The sequence below is a fragment of the Molossus molossus genome, unplaced genomic scaffold (assembly GCF_014108415.1).
Source record: "Molossus molossus isolate mMolMol1 unplaced genomic scaffold, mMolMol1.p scaffold_m16_p_16, whole genome shotgun sequence".
NCBI lineage: Eukaryota > Metazoa > Chordata > Mammalia > Chiroptera > Molossidae > Molossus > Molossus molossus.
In genome coordinates this window covers 22,037,869-22,063,819 of record NW_023425351.1, presented here as the reverse complement: position 1 = coordinate 22,063,819, position 25,951 = coordinate 22,037,869, and the positions used below count along the sequence as shown (strand labels likewise).

The 25,951-nt window shown below is 36.8% G+C and overlaps 1 protein-coding gene across 1 annotated transcript in view; it reads left to right on the top strand.

The window, feature by feature from the left end:
- Nucleotides 1–22,415, top strand: part of LOC118631875 (cytochrome P450 7B1) — a 72,964-nt gene extending 50,549 nt beyond the window's left edge. The window contains exons 6-9 of the mRNA XM_036264469.1: nucleotides 2,898–3,485; nucleotides 3,957–4,163; nucleotides 15,596–15,771; nucleotides 21,259–22,415. Coding sequence (XP_036120362.1) covers nucleotides 2,898–3,485; nucleotides 3,957–4,163; nucleotides 15,596–15,771; nucleotides 21,259–21,546 — 1,259 coding nt within the window. The 3' untranslated portion in view covers nucleotides 21,547–22,415. The remainder of the gene's footprint in view (nucleotides 1–2,897; nucleotides 3,486–3,956; nucleotides 4,164–15,595; nucleotides 15,772–21,258) is intronic.
- Nucleotides 22,416–25,951: the final 3,536 nt, after the last annotated feature.

The window sequence follows — 25,951 nt, the reverse complement described above, 5'->3', positions numbered from 1 at the left end:
CTTGATACACTGTTACATAAAATTACACTAGAGGAAAAGTTAATTTGCTCCAAGAATCTATGACCTTCAAAATAACTTTTCAGATTCCCTTTGTTAAAAAATTTAAATTTATTTTATGAATGTATATGTGTTTTCCTAACTATCTGATTAAAGATTACAAAGAAACTCTGGTTTCGCATCTCACATTAGCAGATGGTGGACAGATGGTTTAAATTAATATTAATTTTGGAAAACTTAGCTTAAATTGTTTATACTAAAGATTAAAAGTTGGAAAGCCAGCTAACATCTCCAGGGTTATCAGTACTTCCTAACCCACTTGAAGAGTAAAATCTAGGAAATCAAAAGGTCCACTTTTATAGAAATCCACATCTTACCCAGAAAGATAGATAAAACACAATGCCTTGATGTGCAAAAAAATTAAAATGAGAATGAGAAAGAGAAAATACCGATCCTCAAATGTAAAGACCCTAGAAAACAGTGAGAATTTTATCTACAAACAAATTGTTTTAAACTGGTCAGTGATAATTTTTACATCACAGAGCCTATATGCAGCAACTGCTTTAAAAAAAAAAAAGTATTAAGAAGTGGTTGCTAACCAGATGTTTTTCTACATTTAGCTTTTATTCCTTTCATTTGAAATTAATGTTATAGTTTCTTCCCATATCCTCACCCCCAAAGAGAGATCGAGAAAAAAAGAGAGAAGGAATCGATATGTGTTTGTGATGAGTTATAGACAAAATCTCTAACCTGTGTACAGCCGTACCTCAGTAGGCCAGTGGCCATCATGGCTGAATATAGTTTTGTCTTTCCACTTAGATATCAATGATTGTAGAAAATTAATATGGAAAGAAAATAAAAATATATTCTAATAATTATGTGTTTTACAAATGGAGCCTTTTATACATTCTCGGAATTTCAGAGACAAATTTAAAATAACCCTAAAGATACTTAGTAAAATAATTTTCTTTAGAGAAAGGAAATACACAGCTTTACCTAAAATTATGTACTTTGCAAAATAAAAGAATTTATTTTTTTACAGTTATTTGTCAGGCAGATGCTGCCAATTTTATTTAATTAAGCTGCTATAGTAAAGCAGGTGTCATAAAATATGCCCAAATCCAGTTGAGCCCTTTTTCCTCTCCCCTTGGGGAAAAACCATTGAGTTTGTTTCGTAGATGCAGCTTTGGGGTCTGATAAGAATGAGCAGTCATTTCTAGCTTTACCCTTAGTCCTAGATTGGCTCTGTCTTATTAAGTAAATCAAGGGGAAATAAAATTTAAATCATATGATTTATTTTTAGGAAAAAAAATAATAGCACATATATATTGAAAAGTTAAGCTTTAAAATTTTTTAACAAAAAGAAAACATTTCTTTGTTTCTAAGATTAGGTTGAAAAGTATTCAAAACTTTATTCTAAATCTTTTATCAAATTAAATTTAAATTCTGTGACGCTGTTGGAGTTACCATAAATAACAAGTGAGAAGTTATTTGTCTCAGAAAGCTGCACAAACATACATGCATACACACACAGAGGAATGATAAGGTTAAGAGGAAAGTGCAGATGATCCTATATACTTCAAGGTCTAATTATTTATTGTTTATCTAGAAGACAACAAATAGTCATTAAAGTGTGTAAGAGCATCTAAAGTTCATGTGTGTTCTTGGGAAGGAAAGACTTATTAAAAGCTATTATTGAATACTATCTGCATGTTACATATAATTAGAAGGAGTCTTAAAACAGTACTAGAGTACTCCAGGCCTGATGAATCAGAATCAGGAAGAAATCTGTATTTTTGACCAGCACCTAAGTCTTTTAATCAGGTATGGCTGGACAACACTGATGTGTAAAAAGACCAAATGTTACCACCTCAAAGAACCTTTTCTCATAATTCCTGAAAGCAGACTGAAGCAGATTCCACTCTCTGCCTCACACCTCTGCGATGTCACTATCCACATAGTACAGTGTTTTCTTTACATCTTTATAGCTCAAGAGGAAAAAGACTCAATGAAGTGTCTGGATTTCAATAAAAGTTGAGAGAATATATAAATGAATGAATAAATGTCTGCATGTGTTCTAGTTTGAAGTTTTATTTCAGTATGTGACCTTGGACATGTTACTAAATCTCCTTGAGCCACTATTTTCTTTCTCATCTATAAAAATGAAAATGCTGGCCTTTTGGGATTTCTTATTAGTGTTGAATTAGGAATTCATTGTGAGTACTTACTTTATACCACATCTTCATTTATTTGAGTTAAAATTATTATATCCAGCCAAAGCCAAGATGATACCAAGCATGAAAAAGCTCTTTATGAAGTATAAATAAAAATCAATAATGGAATGTCATCTTACCAATTTGATTTGTTTGTTATTTGTGCTATTGAAGAGAAAATATGGGAAGTGTTTAAGTCAAGAAATTCTGAGAATATTTCAAGGATAATTTAAATATTTGGATACTTAGTTAAAGTAAAAATTTGAAGAGTACACTACCTTAAAAACTTTTTAAAATAGATTTTTAGAGAGAGAAAAACAGTTATTTGTTTTTCCACTCATCTATGCATTCATTGATTGATTCTTATATGTGCCCTGACCAGGAATTGAACCCATAACCTTGGTGTATCCAGATGATGCTCTAACCAACTGAATTATCCAGCCAGGGCTTACACTATGTTATATTAATTCATTAAGAATCTCAAAATATTTAACTTAAAGCTTCTAGAGTTTTTCCCACCATCTTCCATTTTAAAAGGAAACACGCAGTGTACCTTTGAATGAAATGGATTTTTATCAAACTTGGCGCTTTTTTACATGTTAGTTATTAAGATCTAATTTTCAAATTTTGGAGTTGGGGGCTGTTTGTTTTTCTACCCAAATTAGCTCATATCCTCTTTTCTTTTAGGAAAGTACATCACATTTATTCTGGACCCTTACCAGTACCACTTAGTGATGAAAAATCAAAAATTAAGCTTTCAAATGTTTACTAAGAATATATTAAAGAAAGCATTTTCCATCCAAAAGTTGATGACCAGCGATGACCTGAACGAGGAGCTCCATGACTGCTATAAACTTTTACAAGGGACATCTCTGGACAAACTCATGGAAAACGTGACACAGAACCTACAACAAGTTTTTGAAGCCCAGCTATTCCAAACCACACACTGGGACGAGGCACACCTGATGACCTTCTGCAGATCAGTAATATTTGAGATCACATTTGCCACCATATATGGAAAATCTCTTGCTGGTGACAGGAAAAAATTTATTACTGACCTGAAAGATGATTTTTTTAAATTTGATGCCAAGTTCATATATTTATTATCAGACATACCCATTGAGCTTCTAGGAAATACCAAGTCTATTCAAAAGAATCTTATAAAACACTTGGCATCTGAAAACTTGGCTAAAATACAAGGATGGTCAGAAGTTGTTAAAATGAGGCAAGATATCCTGGAGAAATACTATACAGTCAAGGACGTTGAAATAGGAGGTAAGAAACTTCTGAATGATTACTTGTCTAAAATAGAATAATTTACAGTAGACCTTTGAAATAAAAAGACAAAATGGCGACCTTGAAAATTTTTATGCTCTTTCTAATTGGCTAATGATAAAATGTTTTACTCTGAAACAACCCTCTGTGATAATTGATTTTTTTTTTTTTTTTTTGCTGAGGTGGTAAAACAAGATACTTAATAGTGATAATGAGAAAGCGTATAACTAAGCTGCATTTACTCTTCTTATCTCATCCCCATCTCCCACCTCCCCCCACCACACACACACACATTACATTTTAAACTATTCTCATTAAGCAGAAAATTAGACTTCAGAAGCCTATTGGTCCTCATTAGCATGCACTGATCCTTGGCTGGGTCTGTGTCCTAACATCTTTTAATTAGCACACTGCAAATCTAATCAGTGTAATAAACGCTATTAATCTTCCTTTTCACTTATTTTCTCCCAGCACATCATTTAGGCTTTCTCTGGGCCTCTGTGGCAAACACTATTCCAACTATGTTCTGGACGATCTATTACCTTCTACGGCACCCAGAAGCTATGGCAGTGCTGCGTGACGAAATTGACCATTTGCTGCAGTCAACAGGTCAAAAGGAAGGGTCTGGATTTTCCATCCACATCACCAGAAAACAATTGGACAACCTGGTCTACCTAGGTAATTTATTTTTATCTGTTATGAAGAAAAGAAGGTTACTTCTCTGCAAACTCAGTTTATCACTCAAAGCTGTTTACCAAGAGGTGGAGGACACAGCTGCCTAATTGACATAATAACACCCATTTACATCAATTATAAATTATGTAGTTTATAGCTGTAGATACTCTCATTGCATGTAAACATTAAGGCCTAGGTAATTAACTATGCAAGGTATGCAAAAGGCTAGACCAAAGCTTTGCAATTATTTGAGAAAAAAAGTTTCTGCCTATTAAGTCATTTGATTCTGAGCATCTGTTGACATGCTAATGCTTTCAAACACTGCTGCTCTATCTTGTCAAGAAAAGTATTTAGAGCTCGGAAAAGAAAATATTTCAGAAATGCAACTTATGTGCAAAATGTATGTATTCTACCCTAAAATAGTGTCTATATTTTCATGCAGCAATTAGGATGTTTTATACAGCTTGGAGTGCATGAATTCTCAAAAATGTAGTACAAGTAATTTCCACTGAAAGTTCATGATTTAAACAGACTGGGGGATAAAGGGAAGAAAAGGAAAGGCAGAGACGGAGGGAAAAGGAAAAGCCACAACCACAAATTACTTCATGTGAAATGTCAATATTTTATAAAATATTCACTGACACATGAGATATGCATGGTCACTCTGTTAAGTACATCTGGGGTCAGGAGTGACTAAGATGTTTTTCAGTTACATTTACCTGTATACTGGTGATGTAAATTTGTAATGACAGTGGATTGCATTTGCCTTTACTGGTTTTGGTTAGAACACTATGATTATATGATGAACTTTAATTCCCAGAGTTAGATTCCATATCAATGAGTTATCCTTTGTTCCTTCCTGTGTTGACATCCTGTGTTGACATTTCATCCTGTGGTATCCTTTGCTATACAATAGCCCAAGGAGCTTTGGACAAATGTGAGAGTAAGCCTTTACCTATCTCTGTTGCTTCACTCCTTTGACAATGTAGGCAAGTATTTCAGCCCACGTTGGCCTCAATTGTTTTTTTTTTTTTAAATACGTTCCAGGTTTTTTAGCGGGACCTTTTGCATGCAAAGGTCCTATAGGTATTGACTGCCAGTTGGCGTTAAGAAGAATGGCCCAAGAGATTGTTCCCACTGGTTAGGATAAAACCCATCAGAAGCAGTAGCCGGAAACTAGCCTTGCAGTGACAGTCGGCTAGCTTATTCAGGCAATTAAGGAAAGTATGTCACCTTGTAGTGTGCTCTTTTTAGCATACATTATCAAAGTAGTTTTAAATCTGCTTGGTGACAGAAAATAACCCCACCTTATTAAATTTCAAATATTTTGTTTTTCTTTTGAGAATTATTGGGGAATAAATGCACAAAATTTGCATGAAGTTCTGGACTGTTGCCTTTACATGGATACATAGTATTTTTTTAATAGAAGATTTGTGGTTCTGTGAAGATCAAGCTTGCATTTCCCATATCTTCCATTGTGTTTCATGAATCAGATGATGTACTCTGAGAAGTAAAGCAAGCAAACTTCAAGAAATATGTGTTTGTATTCAGATAGTTATTACTCTTAAAAATTTAGTTGATGCATGAACAATGGACATGGACATCAAAGCTGGGGACAGGGCGGGGAGGGCGGGGAGTGGGGAATCAGTGGGGGGAAAAGGAGAAACATCTGTAACAAAAATTAATTAATTAATTAATTAAAAAATTTAGTTGAAATTTATCAACTCTCTTTTTATTCAGCTTCTCGTTATTGAAAGAAAAGATCATTTTAAAAATGGAGTTTTAGACGAGGAAAGTTTAAATTTATTTGATCAAAAGAAATGTCAGGCCCCAGAGCTATAATTTGGGTCCATTCAAGTCCGTAGCTAGAGCTAGACATCTTCATCCTCATAGTGCTCATACATTTACTGCTCACTTACCATCAACAAATGAACGACAACAAGCCCACGTGAGTGTGGATCCACCTGGATAAAGGCAATGCCTCCCGCCATCTGGGAGGTGGACCTCTGTTTTTCACAACCTTGGTTACTAGCAAAGGCCAGGTAACATTCATTACAAGAATTTAATCTTCTAGAAAATAGTGTGTGTGTTCTCTTTCACAACACAGACTGTTTTATGCGGAATGGAGCACATTTTTATATGACTCAGTAACACAACAGGTAACCTCTGCATCTAGTCATAGCTCAACTGGATTTCTGTATAACAAAAGAGTTTGAACTATATATACGAAAGGCAAGGTTTACACCGTTAATTATTTGCAGTGTACCACATGGTGTGAGTGTATATACTTCCTCTTCTCGTTTCCTTTAAGAAAGAGTTCTCTATATTCTAAGTACATTTTATTTTTAAAGATATGTCTTGAATTTTTATTATTAAAAAAATCACAAGGACAGAATGAATGCTGATTTTTTTTTTTTTTTTAAACCAGAACAGAGAATTTTGTTCTTAGTAGAGCTGAGAGACAGGAGATTATTTTTTACAGAAATATTGCATGTCAGCATACATTTATTAAAGAGCAAGGCTGAAAAGGAAAGTTAGAATGCCGCACAAGAGGGTGTCCTATTCCTGAACAAAATTGATTTCTCCAGAGTGGTCAAGAAGACAAAGCCCAGTGGGGCACAGGTGATGCAAATCATTGTGCATATCTGACTAATATCCCTGGCTCAATCCTGTAGGCCTCAAATGTATCAAATTTCCTCTGACATCTACATATACCTAATGTCAGAAAAAGTTAAAATGTGTAACATAGATTAGGTTTTGAAATATTAAGCTCAAAGCAGTCATCTGTTGTAAAAGGTTGTAATGGATTTATGCTTTTCTCCAATGCTCCCAAAAATCTTTCTTTAAAACCATCTACCTTTCTCTGAAAGAAAAATACAGCTTAATACCTTTATATATTTATGTAACTTATTATAAGGATTCTGCTTATTATGACCTTGCTAAAATTTTATATCAATTTAATAAAGGTCTCTACCATTAAATTGAAATGTAAATTTAAAATAAGTTAGTAAATACAGTGTGTTCAGATAACTGTTAATAACTGTTACTTGGGGCCTAGATCACCATAAAGAGCTGATAAAATGAATGTTTGAAAAACTCTAAGAGAAAAGTAAGAGATAATGCAAGGAGTGGAAGTCTTAAAATTGAAATTTTGATAAATAGATAGCCAATAATCTTGAGTTACACTTCTCACTTCAAGGTTTACTGAAATAATGTATACAAATAACTTACCATTTATTGAACTCATACTTTGTATTATCACTGGAATGATGTACAACTTCAATGTCATCCTTATAGTGTCTGTATTGTTTTCTTTATTTTCAAGTATTTGTGAACAGAGCTGGTATCAAACTCAAGTCTACCTTACCCACAGGAGGGCACTTTCTACGTAGCACACATTAAAAGAGCAATTGTACCCTAAGTGAGAACGTAAGGCAAAGTGGATTATAACTCCTAAACTCCTCAGATGACTGCAGACACACAAGTTTGTTTAATTATATATCCTGAAAATGAGAAAACTTGCAAATATGGTCCAATCGAGGGATAACTATAAAACTAGGGCATGGCAATATTTTAATACTTTCTTCAAAAGAGGAGATTGTATAATATAATAACTCTAGAATTGTCAACTTGCTTCGATACTTCAGTAAACTTTCTATAGGAGACTTCTAAGCCCATTTTTTTGTGAGTAGTTGGGAGGGAACAGAAAGGAATGACTTGTTGGAAAAAATACACATTATTAAATAATAATGATTATTAGGCAGTATTTCAAAGCAATTTTATGGACTTATACTGTTTCATATGATATTTAGTAAGATACTGGGGCAGCTATTATTTTGCCATTATTTTTACAGATGAGAAAATTCTCAGGTGCTAAGTCACTTGCCTAAGGCCATGCAGCGAAAGGAGAGGGGCAGGACTTTAACTTGGGCTTTCTGTCCACACTCAGGCTTTCCTCCTCAGACCTGCCTGATACCAGAGTCACTGGAGTCCTTTTCATTGTCCAAACTGAGAAGGAACAGGAATTCTTTGTATGGCGATTCTACAAAGCCAGCCATGATATTCACATGGACAAGATCTGAAAATGTGGGCTAGATGATGATAGAGTTAACTTTATTTTTAATTTCAGGATGAGACACAAGAATGCCAGTATTAATAATGATTTTACTATGTGGCAGGCGCTGTATTAATTGCTATATGTATATTAGTTTATTTAATTCTCAAGTATTATCTTTAATTATTTGATATTAAGTTTCAGAAAGATTAGTTAATCACCCCAAATGATACAACTAGATAGTAGAGGAGCCAGAAATTAATGCCAGGTCTGCCTAACTTCAGTGTTCACCTATAAACACTGTCACCTCATAGAAAAATGCTCTAGAGATGGACCAGAGACCTTGACCACTATTTTTTTTATCTGGATATGTGTCATTCATTCTCAAAGGTAGTTGGGTTTGAGTGTGAGGTTGGGGCTAGAGGTTCACATTAGAATTTTGTGGGTGTAATTTTTTTTTAGTAAAAATACACTTTTCAATTTAGAAGTTTTACATTAGCAGAAAAGTTACAAAGGTAATAGAGTTTCCATGTATCCCTGACACACACTTGCCCTTATTATTGACATCTTAATGTGGTGTATTTAGCACGATTGTGGACGTTGTTTTGAAAAAATCTTATTTAGCATTATAAAATAATTGTGTATTTGAGAAATTAAGATTGTACGTAATTTAGACAATAACAGCACAGTCTACAAAATCCTCTCTTCCAGTGGGGATACACAGGAAATATCAATTCTACTTCATGTTAGAACCTCCAAATGAGCTGAGGGGAGAGACATCTTCCATGAAGGGGTAAACCAGAAATAAGGTGGTGACTTTTTAAATACATAATATAAGAAAACATTGGTTAAAAAGTGAAAAATACTGATTTGGACGTTTATCAAATTTCCAGCTCAGCACAAAGCTAAGAGGGTTAGATAATATAATGAATGCTGGAAGCAGGAAGATTGAAAGGGAAATTTAATGAGAATGAGGAGTATTGTATTTAGGTCTGAAAAATCAACTGCAGAAGAATAGGATGAGGAAATGTGTTACTGAGCAGAAAAGGGTTCAAAGCCTTCGTTTCTCAGCCTGGATTCCTCACTGGAATCATCTGGAAAAGCTTCAAAGATACTCATAGCCAGTCCCACCGACAGAGGTTCTGATTTCAGGGGCCTGAGGTACAGGCTGATGGCTTTAAAAGCTCCCGGGATGGTTCTAATGTGCAATCAAGATTTAAAAGCACAAATGCAGTGGTTCTGATTGCATCGGTCTGGGATGGAGCATTTATTATTATTATTATTATTATTATTATTATTATTATCATTATTAAACCATCTTGGTTAATGGACAGCCAGCACTGATAATCTCTGGGATATCAAAAAGTTTAAAACAAATCAGTCATGATATTATTTCAAAAATATATTGTTCATCTGCTTCCAACAAAACATTAATACAAGTATGGTCTCTAGGGCAGAGAAAGTAGTTCCTCTCTACTTTTCCAGCTGAAGTAGTACCCCCAGTTCCACCACATTTTAGTGGCACATTTACCAATGGAATTCATCCAGAAGGTCAAAACACTAAAAGCCGTATCTTCTCTGACATGTAATTTAAACATGACATGGTAATTGTCTTTACATATGTGTAAAGGGCTGTTATGTAGAAGAGGAATGGGGATTTTTTGCCTTTGGGTTTCCTAAAGGGGAGAAATAAAAGGGAGGAAAATTAGATGCCAGGATGAAAAAATAACTTTCTACTAAAAGGGACTTTCTAAGTGCCGTCATTGGAGATATCCAGTCAGAAACTGTATAATATCGTCACTAGGATCTTGGGAAGCATTTCTGTTTATGTGAACCTTCTAGCTGTGAGCTTCCTAAACTGCAGTGGCCTTGAAGGCCAAGTCCACATGCTATGTTCTCTTTTTTCTACATATGTCAGCTACCATTCACACCAGCAGCAGTAGCCCAGTGCCCTAAATAGAGTAGGACCTGAATAAATGTTTATTGGATATGATTGTTGACTTTACATGTCTATATTTTAGCAGTAAACCGAAGGCCATGTCTGCAGAATGAAAGTAGGCATTCATGTGTACCAATTCAGATTTATTTTTAACTTTACTTAAAATATACAATTGTTGAACAAAAAAATAGTTATTTTACTTCAAATTATCTGATTATTACAATTTCAGGTTTACCTTCTCAACTGTCTTGAAGACAGTTGCATAAAATCGCTCACACATCTGGGCCCTCACTCCACGTCCTCACGCCCTTTAGCGCACACTACCTCCAGATCCCCTTCCCCTTTCTCACCTACCTTTTCCCTAAGATCTCCCAGGTGTTCAGCCCCAGCAGACTGTGGCAGGCCTGGCTGTTCATTTCACTCGAGCCATCGCTGCTACCCACTGATCACCATGGCTAATCAGATGGTATAACAGTCTGCACCAATCATTAAGATGACCCAAATTAACAGCCTGGCCATGTCACAGTACATTCATTCCACATACCCAGACATGGTTTAAGTGTGAGGCAGAAACTTGGATGTGCTTATTTGTGTTTGCATTGTAACATGCATTATTGATAGTCCTACACTGCTTCCTCACTTTAAATCTGCAAATGAGAATCATCTGTCAATTATTACAGCCAGAATTGAGATCTGAGGGCAAAAGAGAAAGTGCATATGCCTTTTTCTACCCCCATTTCTTTCATTTGCCCTTGTTCTTCACAGTTACATTGTAAAGCATCTTAGCTCAACACGTTCCCCAGCTTTTTGCCTATCGTGGATGGATACTGAATCAGAATATATTTATATCCTGAAGAGACACAAAATTTCCCCAGCCAGGTGAGGAAGACAGTGCAGGCTCTGCATTGTAAGATGCTTGTGGGAGTTTGGTAACCCAATTTCCTTGTGTGTACTGGTCAGTAAAACTCAGTTCTTAATAACACACGGGGCAGCCTTATCTTACTCACCACTGCGATTGTTGGCACCTCACAGAGCCCGGTGTAAATTATCCACCAAATATTTGCATTCTTAATAGACATTTTTCTACAATGCATTTAATAAGTAGAGGGTCCTATTACCTGCTAAATGTTAGTATAAATTAACAATCCATTATGTACAATAAGTTTTATAAAATGTTTACAGATAGAGATCATGTTTAATTAAAATTAACTTGCATATGAAAGCCAAATGCACTAATGATCGCAATGACCTTTTATTACCTGCAGTCCCTTGTTTTGCCTGGAATGATTGACAGCTTGCTGTTTGGCTACCATGTTGAATTTCAGCTGACAAGACTTTTCATTTTAACTCAATTTGCCCGCCTATCACAAGCTGGTGGCAGGCCAGACCCAAGTCACCCAGCTTTGCCTCAGCAGCTTGCTCTAGTTCTCATTAGTACGCATTTATTCAGTGGAAATTGGAAGACAAATGCTTGAAGGCATGTGAACTAAGTATAGCAAATTAGGTTTAAAGACTGAATATTTATAAGTATATGGAAAGTTTTTTTTTTTTTATTCTAGAGCGAATTGAGAACTGAGTGCTAGCTTTGGCATAAAAGAAACAAAGATAGAAGGGGGAAGGAAGATTCTAAGAATAACAATACTATAAGCTTTTTCTTTCCATTTTGGAAATATGTGAAATGCCTCTGACAACACCTTATCAAATACCAACCTGGCCTCTTGCGTGGAGTGCTTGCACAGCAAAGTTTAGCACCTCGTGCGTGAGAAGTAGGGAAAATGAGGGTCATGTTCAATTGTTGCTTGGTTATCCCTTGGTATGTTTTAAATTGCCTTGTTTGTTCGGCACTAGCACAGAAACAGATGTTGCTCTACCGTGCAGGATAATTTACTGTACCTCCTGGTGCAGCATGGAAGCCCTCCCAGGGCCCAGCTGGTCTGTCAGTGGCACTGGCTGGTGTCTGCTCAACTATGACAACTACAAGTAGAGGCTGCAGTTTTTTTTATTGTGCAGTTGTCATTCTTCTCAACATATAGCTCTGCCTGCATTCTCACTGGGGCTGGTGGAGTAGCTGCTGGCTTCTGTGCCTGTATGTGGCAACACAGAGCCACGGAAGCCCCACTCTCCATGGTTAATAATAACGCAACTCATTACTTCTGTCGTCTAATGATTATCGGCATGATGGCTCAGAGCGAAAGCCAGCCTCGTCTTGCACACATAACTGGTACTGGAAGGTAAAACAGATTTGTCATTTACGACCTGACCGCTAAGCCACACTTTGTGCTCCATTATTGTGATTAACTTCTGCATAAGATATGCTTGTCCAATTGTCATCTGTGATACTACAGTGGACGCAAGCTGCCACGCTTTCCGTGAGCTCGTCGGCCAATCGGATGTGACCGTGTTATTTGGACTGTTAAATGCCTGCCCTGTCACAGAAGCCACCCCCACAGATATTTTGCTCTTGTATTTCTTCTTCCTCACCCCTGCTGGACTTGGTGGGTGAACAGCACAGCCACGTACGTCGGCTACCATTTCACACCACAAGCTAAACGATGCTCTGCCATTGTGGACCCACCAGAGCCGTACAGGGGAAGCCCACCCTCGATTTTCACCATAGAAATGTTGGTCGCTGGTGTCCTGCCAGCTGAAATCCGTCGTGTCAGGTGCCTTGTGGCTATCTGCAGGAGAATCCATGTTCCAAAACCAAAGTTATTTTCTGGCCTCATCACCAACAAACCGATTTGATTCTGCCTGATTATAATAACGAAGACAGTCCAAAAGAATATGCCCAGCCTCACTGTACGTCACATTGAATCACCACACTGCCCACATGCAGCTGACCGCAGCCTCATTTCTCTAGACAAATGCGTGCTTAGGGAAAACCTCCTGGGAGAAGGCACCCAAAGCCGCTTGGTATCGCTATGCAAGCTGTGCATGGATTTAAATTTTAGTGAAATAGCATTTATTTTTATTTTTTGGCTGATGGGATCTCTTACTGACCGGTCTGCTTCTAGAATCTAATAATGGATACCTATGTTTCAGAGCTCTGCTGAACACTAGAAAGCTGGTGTGTGTGTGTGTGTGTGTGTGTGTGTGTGTGTGTGTGTGTGTTTCCACATTGCAAGCCATAAACACAACCATTTGTTACCATGTGAAGGGGGAAAATACTCAATTTGGAGCTCTTTTTCACATTGCTGATTAGAAAGAATCACGCTTTATATTCTAGGACCCATTCACGCTGGTGAAAACATAGTCAGTTTTGATTATGAAGGCAGAGATGCAGACCTAGACAGGAGCTACATGCTGATATGCATGCTATCAGAATGATTTATGCAAATTATGCATATTATTCCCAAAGGAATTCCTCCTCAAACTGCCAGGATAAATTGCCGGAAATTAGCCATAAAATCTGTCGTGCTAGGAGCAAAAGGTGAAGGCCACTGGGAAAGCAAGGACATTCAGTTTCTGGAATCTTCCAGGTTATGATGGTGGCTGCTATTTTCCCTGGATGTGAGGGAAATAGGGTTTTCTTCTGAATCCTATAAAAGTATGTTCCCTTTGAAATTTTTTCAGCAAATGCTGACTCACATTTTATCTACAGCTAGCATAAAAGAAATTAAGTGTTAAGCTGCCTCAGAAAGCACACTACAATCACTTTACTGTTAACTGCCTAAGTGGTTATTAAATGCCTCTGCCTGGCTTTAAAGGCATAGCTGTTCTGATGGTTGGTGAAATAACCCACCAGCAGTTGTTTAACCGGGATGTGGTTTTAATTTACAATGGGCATTACCCATACGTAGCATTTCCCTCTTGCAAACTATTTCTTCCAACAAGAATCCTAACTCACAACTTTCGGCCCAAACACAGCACTGTGCTCCCTGTCTGTGAAGTGTCCCCAAGCTGCGCTGAGGCCAGGTCACAGCTGTCTCCCCGACCCCTTCTTGCTCTGGTCATGCACAGCTACCATCCTGGTGCTCAGTGATCTGGTTAGGAAAGGGTTTCCTTTTCAATCAAAGCTGTCAGTGATAAGTTTTAATGGCAAATTGTGGGCACTTCTCAGGAGCAGTCACACTTTAAGAAGCTGTTGCTTACAAAAAAAAGAAAGAAAAAGAGAGAGAGAAAGAACTCATGGACATGCACAGTAGTGTGGTGATTGCAGAGGGAGAGGGGGTGGGTGGAAGTGGAGGAGGGTATGGGGGGATAAATGGTGATGAGAATAAATGAATGAATGAGTGAATGACTATTTGTTAGGGCTTTGTTTAGGCTGGTGATGTGGGCTTGTGAAAGAATTCCCAACTGAGAGGAGAGAAAAGGGAGGAAATGTATTTTGTCTTTCCCCACAGACTGGAAAAGATCAGAGTACCAGGTGGCACTGGCAACAAGAGAAGCAAGTTGCCTTTTATTGGGAGGGGTCATATTTGAAGTCACACAGATGCCAGGGGGGGTTGCCTTGAGGTCTTTTGGTTTGTTGGTTCTTCAGAAACAGTCCGGGAGGATGAGCTGGGGATTTCTCCTCATCTCTTCTCTAGCTGTAAACTATGCTTGGGAGGGAAGAGAAAAGGAATTTCACCTGAAGGGGTTGCAAAGAATTCAAAAGAGGGAGAAGGAGAATTTCTGTTCTAAAAACGTCTGGGAAAGGGCCCCGCCCTTTATCTATTTTAGTGGTTGTGACACTGGACAATGAAGGGGTCCAGGCTGCCTGTCACTACTTGAGCCGAATAAGCAGAGACAAGCTGAATCCTATATGAGGGTTCGTTCCAACATTGCCGGCAGTATGGAGAGCAGTGGGTCATCCCATAAGATCTGCTCTGTGCCCCTCACTTGCCAGCTGCTTTAAAGGGTAGAGAAACAATGACTACTTGAGAAAGGGCAGTTAGGCAAAAGGAAAAAAGGTGGATAAAATGATTACAGGCAAGAGGGCAGCAATGTGGACCCGGGGCTGGTCGCCAGTGAGTCACCGTCACGGGTCCAGTGTTCCGATAATCAGGTTGCTAATCTTTCCATGATGTCAGGGGGTCCCCCTTGTCCACAGATGAGGAGGATGGACAGCATTCTGGAGGTAAACTGAGGCGCACCCCTCTTACCCAGGTCAGAATGGGCTTTTCCTCAGTCAGAACAAAGCAATCGTGATCAACATTGTAAAGGATGATTAACATTTTTGTAACTATGGCTAGTGCCCCACTATGATTAGTTTTCTTACTCTTCGAATATTTTATATTAATTCTAATATTCCTTCCTGCCCCTTTCAGTTGGGTAGGAAGGTGGTTTGAAGGTGCAGACACCAGCAACCTCCGTGTTTCATTACCAGGTGCTTCTCATACATTGCGGGGAAAAAATCATAAAAAAAGAAAAGTCCTGTCTTCTGTCCTTATACTCTTTAAAAAAATAAATAAAAGTAAAAGATTTTTTAAAAGAAACTATTCCTTGCTTGTTTTCTTTCAGAAAGCGTCATTCTCGAGGCTTTACGACTATGCTCATTTTCGTCCATCATTCGTTTTGTTCAAGAGGATTTGACCCTACCCTCAGAGACCAAGGACTACCTCATACGAAAGGGAGACCTGCTGGCCATCTTTCCTCCTCTCATGCACTATGACCCTGAAATCTTCGAGGCTCCAGAGGTAAATAAACATCGAGCTGGTCATTGCTACTTCTTAAATGCTGCAGGCACATTCCTCCTCCTCCTGAGCTCTATCGCTTCCTTTCACCACCTTGCTCCACATGGGAATTGAGACAGTTTAATGACTTCTGTTTTTCCTCCAATGGGAAAATGTTCCTATTTACTGAAGTGTTTCCTAGGGATCTCTCTTTTAAAGTTTCATGACCTGTAAATAGGAATAGTGTTGAGAGTCAGTGCTCGTTTCTTCAAATGAAATGGACATTGTACTTTGGCCATCATTGCCTTTAGGGCATAATTGGGTTTCGCTTGGCAGAGAATTGTTGAAAACCATAAAGGGCAAGCTATTGACAGGCGGCTTAGAGAATAAATAATGATGATGATTTTGCTAAGTGTTTTCAGAATGGGGTTGATATCCCAAAGTCAAATACCATCATGGTTGTAGTTAAGCTCATATACTTTTTCACCTCTTACTAAAGATATGTGCCCCTTCTTGATCAATTAGGATGGCATTATGAACTTGAGATTGTAAAGCTGCTGCTCATAGGTGAAGCTCTGAGGGTAATTGTGTCATCTCCTTGTATTTTTTTTCCCCGAAAGCTGGAGTTAATGAATATCAAAGACTGGAAATTAATCCACCCTGGCTCATCCCTTAATACCACTTCAGAGGTTCACCACCTGCATGCAAATGGAATGCACTCATGTTCTGCCTGTGCATCTCATGAAGTAGTGCTGTTGCCGCAGTGGTTTTGTGTATAAAATGCCATTTTTCAAAGGGAAAATTCTGTGCTCTTTTTGAGCAGTTCAAAAGCTGAGCCACTCTTAAACCCAGTTTCTAAGTGAGATGCCATGCAGCCAGGCTGGATTAAATATTGTTGAATTTTAGAAACTAATAAGAAGAGGACAACTTCAAAAACAATGAGATCATTTGTATTGATTTCATCAGCAAGGCAAAAAGTTTAGGTGATTGAGAATGTTCATATAGTTTCTATATGTTTCAGAAGGGGCATTAAATGAGTGATTATAGCAAGTCAGAAGTAAGGTATTTGAATATTTCCTAGACAACAAGCTTTATTTCCACATTTGTAAATATCAAAAATTTTCACACACAAGTAGTCAATAAATAGGAGAAATAAATAATATTTGAAAATTTTTAAAACAGCTTTATTTCTAGCTATAATTTTAATATATTTAACATTATTATTTTTATTATATGATTATTCCTATAGTCATTAAGTTTACTGTTCATGTCACAATAGTAAAATTAACGTTAACGTTACCAGTAAATAATGAATGTTTGCTAAATCACCAATGTTTTTGTGTTTCTCTCCTTCGGGTTCCTCTAGTCCTCCACTCCTGAGCCTGCCCCAGTGATAAAAAAGACCTTGAATTATTAAACTTTTAGGATTTAGAAATCAAAGTTAAATATTGAAAGTCTGCTGATTTATATTTATATTATGGTATTTCTGTAAAATACTAAATAGCAATGCCCAAACTTTACACAATATATTGACCAATCTTAATAGTAATCGGAAAGTTTGGCCTCGTAGTAAACCCATGCAAGAGAAAAATCACAATATTGTGACCACTGATTTGGCATCACTGGGGTAGCTCTAACTTAAGTTGATGAACACTCTATCATTTACTAAACTTAACATTAGTCAATTATGTCTGACTAATGTTAAAATTAACTAGCTAATTCTTTGCCACAGTATTGTTTTCTTGAAATTAGTTGTGGAATGCTAATAATGATAGTTCAGAACCATTGCTTTGATCTGGCGAGGTCCTAGGTAATCATTCTATAAACACTGAGAATTGACCACTATCAGACATATACATTGATTCCTTTTATTCCTAACACAATAGGATGGGCATAAGATGCTATAGATGCTTATATAACAGATGCCCAAACAACAATGCACTGACAGTAAAAAGGCAACTCTGTCCTTGACCATTTGTCGCTAAGAGCCCTGGACCAGGAGCTCATCAGAGGTCCATAGTCTCCATTTTTCTGTCATTTGTACACTACAGATCTTGAATGGGAAGACCAGGCCTTAGACATAGAAAACAGAAAATACTTGCTAGGTCAAAAATATGAGGAAGACTAACTCCAGATAGAAGTATAATTATTCTCAGAGCATATAGACACTGAAGAGCTTTAGCAGAATATAGGTTCTCCCAACCCAACAAGGCATGACTTCAGGATGTTCAAGCTCAAGAGACCCTAGAATATTACATTACAAAACTAGGCCATGGTTTTCCTTCACATATCTCTTTGTTCCTGAATGTCCTTCCTTGTCAACTAACATATATGGAACCCGTACTATGTGCATAACACTTAGTTGGGTGCTTAAAAAACACAGAGATAAATAAGACAGTGTGCCAGTTCCGATCTCCCAGGATTTCTTGGCTCTGCCATGTTCTGTGGGTTAGTTCTGTCTTCAACCTGTGGGCAATATAGCCACAGCAGTTGCAGGCATCATACTCCCATATAACTAGGTCCTGAGGAGAAAGGGTGATGAGCCATTTTTGTTTGGTTGTTTGTTTGTTTTCCTTTCTTTACAAGAAGGGAACTTCTCCCAGATATCCTCACAGACTTTTCTCCTGTAGCACTGATGAGATTGGTTCATGCACCCTATCCTAAATCAGTCAGGGACCAGAGCGACGTGGTTACCACCACTGGCGCCTAGACAAATCTATGCAGAAGGAAGATGTGAGGAGTCACCCACAACAATCATTAGAGGAGCAACAAAGAATTTCAGTGTCTTACCTTTTCTCTTATAATTTCTGTATTCTTATCCACTTTATAAGATTGCATTTAATTGACCCATTTTAATTATGAAACACTAAGTTCTTATGATTATAAGAGTTTAAGTCAACATGATAAATCCTGTATTTAAGCTGTTCCAAGTGAACGCGTGCATCTTGAGTTTCCTACCCTTTGTTCTGTGACACCGTGACCCCCAAATCTCAGGGATAAGACCATATACCTCTCTTTTTGGCTAAAATCAGACTACATCCCTAGCAGCTGCCACCAGCCCTTCCTAATATTACTTTCTATTCTGGTTTTCCATGTCCTGTCAATGGAAAACAAACTGCAAATAAATTTCCACTCAAAAATATATTTATGCCTATGTACCTTTTGACCTTGAAGATAGTATCAGCAAAAGAAGTTGGCCACTTCTTGTTTCCTAATATATTCAACTAACCAGGAACTTCTGAGATGTCTAGTATGAGGAGATTGAATAAGATATGATGGAAAATTAGAAGACTGACATTGCTGATTGACTAGAGATTTGAAGGAACTGAATGCAAACACTAACGAAGGTCACAGGCATAGGGACCATTATGTGTAGATCTATGGTCTCTCAGAGGGTAGCATGTTCAACTACACAGAGAAGAACAGGAAAGCCATGGCAGTTTCTGGCTTACTTAGAAAACCAGGACATGATGAAGTCATAACCTAAGCTAAGATTTCCCTTTGTATTTTCTGACTTAAACAGTGGAACTCCAGAGAGACCATTTCTAATAAATCATTTCATGGCAAAATTAACGTAAACTGTTTGGGCTAGGCCAGGAGCTCCTGGAGAGAGTGCTGGTCTCCTCAGACTGGTCAGGAAACAGCAGTGGTAAACTCAGGCAAGCAGGTCTGGGCCACAGTAATGGGCAGAGGCCATGAGGAAAGGGGGCCATATGGTCATGCTCATCCCCAGTATCAAAATATATGTCAACAAAGAGTATCCTTATTCTTGGGGATGAAGAGATAGTTTTGTTTCAAACTGATTAGATCTGGATGCATCCCAGAAATCTATCTGTGGAAAAATACACTTGTGTTCTAACGCAGACTTCTGTTGCCATTTCGATTACATCAACTTGCAAGTTAGACGAGGAAAGAAGCTGCCCAAAGTGTGTTTTCTCAGCTTCACTGTTGATCAAAATATGTATCCTAGGTAAATGAGGATAAACTTTTCAAGGAATGATTTCGCTGACATCAATACTGGCATAGAGGGAGACAAGTCATTTGTGATGCATTTAGACTCTATCCACGTATTATAGGGTTTTCTTTAACCTGAAATGATTTCCATCTGACCTGCTTCTTTGCCTTTGTCTTCATGTAGTTCATAGCAAAGTTGTGTGCTGAGCAGGTCTAATGCTAATGAGCACCAAGCACAGGAAATACTTGGTAATTTTCATGCATGCCACGTGTTAATTTAATCAATGGTTTAATTCACCATGGGCTGAAATAAGGTCACTCAGTCTCCTTTTGCAAACTCAAGTGAGAGTAAATTAAGATGGCGGGCCTAACACTGGAGATGAACCAGTCCCATCGTTTTCTGTAACAAGTAATATAACTTATTTATGAAAACATATCAGAAACACCTGCCACCCTAGAGTTACCCCAAAGAGAGTTCATTCTACTAGAACTGTCATAGGAGAAATTCAACACAACACCAAAAACAAGCAAGACCAATTTTATGGCTTAGCTCCTCTCTAGTGCTTTATGTGAATTTTATTATTTTATGTCTATTGAATCCAAACATAAGCAATGAATCCTAAGTTCATAGTTCTTATCCATTAGGAGCTGACTGGGAAGGAATAGTAAAAAGCATATTACGGAACCTTAGTTAACAGCTCCTATTCATTATTCCAGTAACAACGGTGGCAATGCCAGAGCCCTGACCTACTTGACATTGGCTTATCAAGTGTCTGTAAGTCAGAATCCACCTTCGGGTACAAAAATAGAGATTCTGCCTCTGTACTTAAGAAACTCAGCAAAGGAGAGAAATGTGAATCGGGAAGGAAAGTCATATAGGTATTTGGATTTCACTTTATGTGGAAGAAGTAATTTCTTAGTAGAATTTGAGATTTTTTAAAGTTCATACATGATTTTCACTTAGTCAAGATTTATTTCCTTAAAAGGTGCCTTTTGGAATAGGCAGGCTGTCAATCCCCAGAAGAGGGGGTGGTGGGGGAGAGATAAACCACAGAACTTATATGCATGTATGCATGAACAATGGACATGGACAACAAAGCTGGGGACAGGGCAGGGAGGGAGAAGGAGGGGGGGAATCAATGGGGGAAAAGGGAGAAACATCTGTAACAAAAATTTAAAAAATTAATTAAAAAAAAATAGTCCGGCTGTTGTGGCTCAGTGGTTGAGCATCGACCCATGCACCAAGAGGTCGCTGGTTCGATTCCGGGTCAGGAAACATGCCCAGGTTGTGGGCCCGATCTCCAGTAGGGGGCATCCAGGAAGCGGCCAATCGATGTTCTCTCTCAAGGATGTTTCTATCTCTCTCTCCCTCTCACTTTCTCTCTCTCTGAAAAAATAAATAAATAAATAAAAGAAAAAATAAATAAATAAAATAAAGACCAAAACCAAAAAAAAAAAAAAAAGAATAGGCAGGGGAAGCTGGCAATTTTGTGGACATGAACTCAAACTATTTCATGTAAATTTTTCATTTTAACACTCTCTATTTCTTCTTCACAGGAGTATAGATTTGACCGTTTTGTAGAAAATGGTAAGAAGAAAACCAACTTTTTCAAGAGAGGGAAAAGGCTGAAGTATTATGTGCTGCCCTTTGGAATGGGAACCAGCAAATGCCCAGGCCGATTTTTGGCGCTTAATGAAATAAAGCAATTGTTAGTTGTACTTTTAACTTATTTTGATTTAGAAATAATGGATGATAAACCTGTACAACTAGACTACAGCCGCTTCTTATTTGGCATTCAGTACCCAGATTCGGATGTTTTATTTAGGTACAAAGTTAAATCTTAAAGAATCTAAAAGAAAAGAAAAGAAATCTGTCCCAACTAACCTAAACATCCTCAGTTCATCTGTTTCTAATTTCTGCAAATGTCATTGCTCTACTTCTTTTGTTTTAAAAAGTGCCCATTTTTATTTGATCTGAGATCAATCCAGTTTGTACCATAAAATAAAAACAGGATGGTGGCATGAAAATGGGCATCAACATTATCATAATAATAAACTTAAATAGTGTTAAGTTTGTACATACTGTGATTTTTCACCTGTGATAGTAAATAGACAGCAATAGATTTGGCACTGTGAGATTTTGAAAAGTCACTTAAATTCTTCTCTAATAAGTAAATACACACTTTATGTACTACTGGAAATTTGTGCTGGAAATTGACACAGTCTAACAACCTCCAAATTTTCAGAGAAGGAAATTAAATTTCCATGAGATAGACTGGATGAAAATATTCCCTTCAAGTATAATATCAGTATTATCTATATCACCAGGGTATGTTTGCATTAAATGAGTTTTGCAGTAGATTAAATACTTCAACTTCAATATTTAATCATCCATAAATGTTCTTTATTACTTGTATACTATGGCTCAATAGAATAAAATTTCCTCTGATATAAGACCACTCATGTTCAAGTTAGGTACTGATAAGATTTAATGTATAAGAACACACAAAACCTATTATATATTCAGCAATTGCCCTAGACATTAGTATTAAGTTTATTGTAGAAGCAAATGTTAAAATCATTACAGGATTGATTGTAGCATTTGACTTTAGTGTAAACCGTAAGATTATGCTGGTATTACACTTGTCTTTCCTAAATGCTTCTATGTATAAAACTGAGAAACTAGATAACATTATTTGTTCTTGACAACTCACCTTTTGGACTGAGAGTTTATTTTGAATTACAATATTATGTAATGGAATAAAGTTTTATATGCCACAATGAAGCATTGTGTCCATGATTCAAAGATTTCTAGTATCAGATTATCAAGTGATTGATTGTCTGATATCTGACATAAATGATGATGCTCTAGTTAAAGAGGCAAAGCAGGTAATAGAACCCAGATAATCCTTGCTGCATTAATTGGAGCTTCTAATATTTTAGAAATGTGCTATTGTTTTAAAAAGGAAATTGATTTTTAAAATAACATTATAAAGTACTTACCATACTTATTAAGCAAATAGATTTTGTGTGTGTGTGTGTGTGTGGTACGTGCCCCTGCGGAAACCAAACCTGGGACTCTCTGGCCCACAGGCCGACGCTCAACCGCTGAGCCAAACTGACCAGGGCGCAAACAGATTTTTTTGTCATTTATTTTTCTTCTTCCTGAAATACATGCCATAAATGTTCCTTAGTGAAGGTCTTCTGGTTTAAACTCTACTTTTGCTTGGTTGAAGATGTTTTTGTTTTTGTCCTCAGTCTGGAAACATGATTTCACTAGGTGCACATGTGTAAGTAAGAATTATTTTCTCACAGCACTTTGAAGATACTGAATGTTCCTAAAGCTTTCAGGAGGTTAGCTTTTAGTCAGTTTAATTATTTAGTAGGCAGTCTGCCCTTTCTGTCAGCTTTACCATGTTATCTTTGTCTTCAATGTTCTTAGTTTCTATTTGTCATGCTTGTAATGCTTGAGTCTGAGAAGGTGTGTCTTTCATCAAGTATGGAATATTCTCAGTCATTATGTCTTTGACTATTACCTCTTTCCAGCTCTTTGTTAGATTCTTCCCACTGCTCTATCCTGGGTTGCTGCAAACCCTATCTTCAACCCTCGTACCACAAACACACATGTGTGCGCGCGCACACACACACCCCTAACTGGGGCCCTAAGCTTTATCTCCTGCCTGCCACAAAGCACAGCCCATTCATTTTGATTTTTTTCCCTTTATTGATTTTAAAGAGAGAGGAAGGGAGAGGGAGAGAGAGATAGAAACATTGGTGAGAGAGAACATTGATTGGCTGCCTCCTGCATGCCCCCCACTGGACATTGGACCCACAACCTGGGCATGTGTCCTGACCAGGTACCCAACCGGCTACCTCTTGGTGTGTGGGCTGATGCTCAAGCACTGAGCCACACCAGCTAGACTAGTCCATTCATTTTGTACTAGGACGTCTAGTCTACCATATTACCCAAAGTGGCAACCTTCAGATTCTTAAATTCATCTTCGTAGTACACTACTGTGAAGTTACAAAAGAGAGAATGCAGAAGATTACTCCATTTTAATTTCTGCTCAATTTCTAATTAGAAGTGTGTACAGGAAATTAGAATAGAAAATAAGAAGAAATTGAGTGGTTGAGAAAATATTATACAAAAGCAATGAACAGGAGAACCAAAACAAGAGAGTCCTGTGACCAGCTTAAATCTAGTAATTAAAGAGTGTTTATGAATAGAAAAAATGTCCTGGTGAAGTTAGAAGACATGGATTCTAGCTGTGACATAACTGGTTTGTTATCATTAACAACTCACTTTGTTTCTCAGTGCTTCAGTTTCCCTATTTGCAAAATAAAGATAGTAAGGCCTTTTCAACATCAGGGTTCATTATGAGGATTACATACAGTAAGATGTGTGAACCTATTTTGAAAAGTGTAATGCAATATGCAAACGTCAAGTTGTAAAGGAGATACTTTAACAATGTTGTGCCTTTAAAAACTGTTTTTATGTATTTGTAAAGGGGAATAATTTTTTGTCATTTGTTAATGTATTATTCATTTTTTGATCAAACATTTGTTGAGCATCTCCTCTGTTCTAGATATGATGTTATACACCAAATAACCTTTCCTCAAGGACACACATTTATTAGGAAAAGCAACATTTACAACTAACTTATTACAAATGTAGTTGTAAGTAATAAATTCATCTCTTTAAAACTATTCTACAATTCTGATTTATCACTAGTTCTAAGTAATCTTTCATCATTTATTCCACAGTAATGTTTTGTAATGAGAAATTACTCTGTGAATAATCACATGAATTAAAGCATATACATCAGGTATCATGATTGTATGGTAAAAATAACCAAAACTAAATACAGTCACTAAGGCCTTCAGAATTTTTTTTTCAAATTGTATTTTACGTATTATAAAAACCCATGTTTCCACTTGTAAATCTCCCTTAAGTTTCAAATGAAAGAAAATGAATAACTAATATTGTTGTTTTATATCAATGACCCACAGTAATGATGCATTCAGTTAGCAAAAACTAAATGTTCTGAAGGTATTAAGATAAAAGCTATTTATCACTAAATAAGGCATGCAATAAGCAATAAGCAACCCACATGGGAACTTTTATCTGCCTTGTTTTCGTTTTTCTGACACACTTCATTATGTCTTCTCCATTTCATCATTAAGTTTTGGGTCACCAGTCTAAGGCAAAGGAGCTTCCAAACTCAAAATTTGCATGATTACTTCTGCTTATTTTCTTATAAAAAATAATGTGGGTACCTTTTCCTATAAGCATCTTCTAATTTAACAGTGGAATCTTAAAACCAATTTCAAAGATCAAAGCTAAAAATTATCTAGGTTTTGATCATAGTGTAAAATAACAATAATTATAAAACAAGAATTATATTCCAGTAGAATGCGTACTCTTTTAGTCTCTTAAATTTGCCAGTGTTCTAAACTATTTTTTACTAGAATTGCATTATTAGGTATTCATATTTGTATTCTCAATTAAGAAACAGTTAGTAAGCCACAATTACATTATCTGTAGCATTATTTTAAATTATAAGGAGTGACCACAGACAACTCTCTGGTATTTCTCTAAAGCAATTATTACTTATTCTACTTCGTAGTGTTAATCTAAATCAGTGATCATTGATGTTTGAATGTTTTAGCTTTAAATGTTTATTCTGTTATTAATACCTTCTTGAGTAAGATAAATTTAATTCATGGAAACCTCTACTACATAATTTAAAAGAGGAAATAATTTGACAATACTTATGTTTAAAAATGTTTTTTTAGGCAGAGGAATGCTGTATATTATAAAAACTGTTGTCCTGAATCATTTGTTAATATTACCTTTTGATTTTTAAGTGGCATATATGTGCATTTATGAGGAAGCATATTATCTTAAGATTTTAGGTGAGAAAATGCTTTAGTTTTCTTTTATTTACAATAAGAATTCAATAAATCAATTTTTAGAGCACAGATGAATGACAATGTCTTGTTATTTTTCTATGAGGAACATGTTAGATTTGATTACAATTAGCAAATTATTTCGGAAATAATTTGCTGTCTGAATAGCCTACATCCTCATCCCCTCCACCCACATATATACATATATTTTTTTTATTTTCTGATACTCTCTTTAAAAGCATATTAATTGTGATATTCAGAGTATTTTTCAGTATATTTTAGCTTAGTTATTTATGTGGGAAGTAAACAAAGATCCAAGAAATATCAGTGACTATTTTTT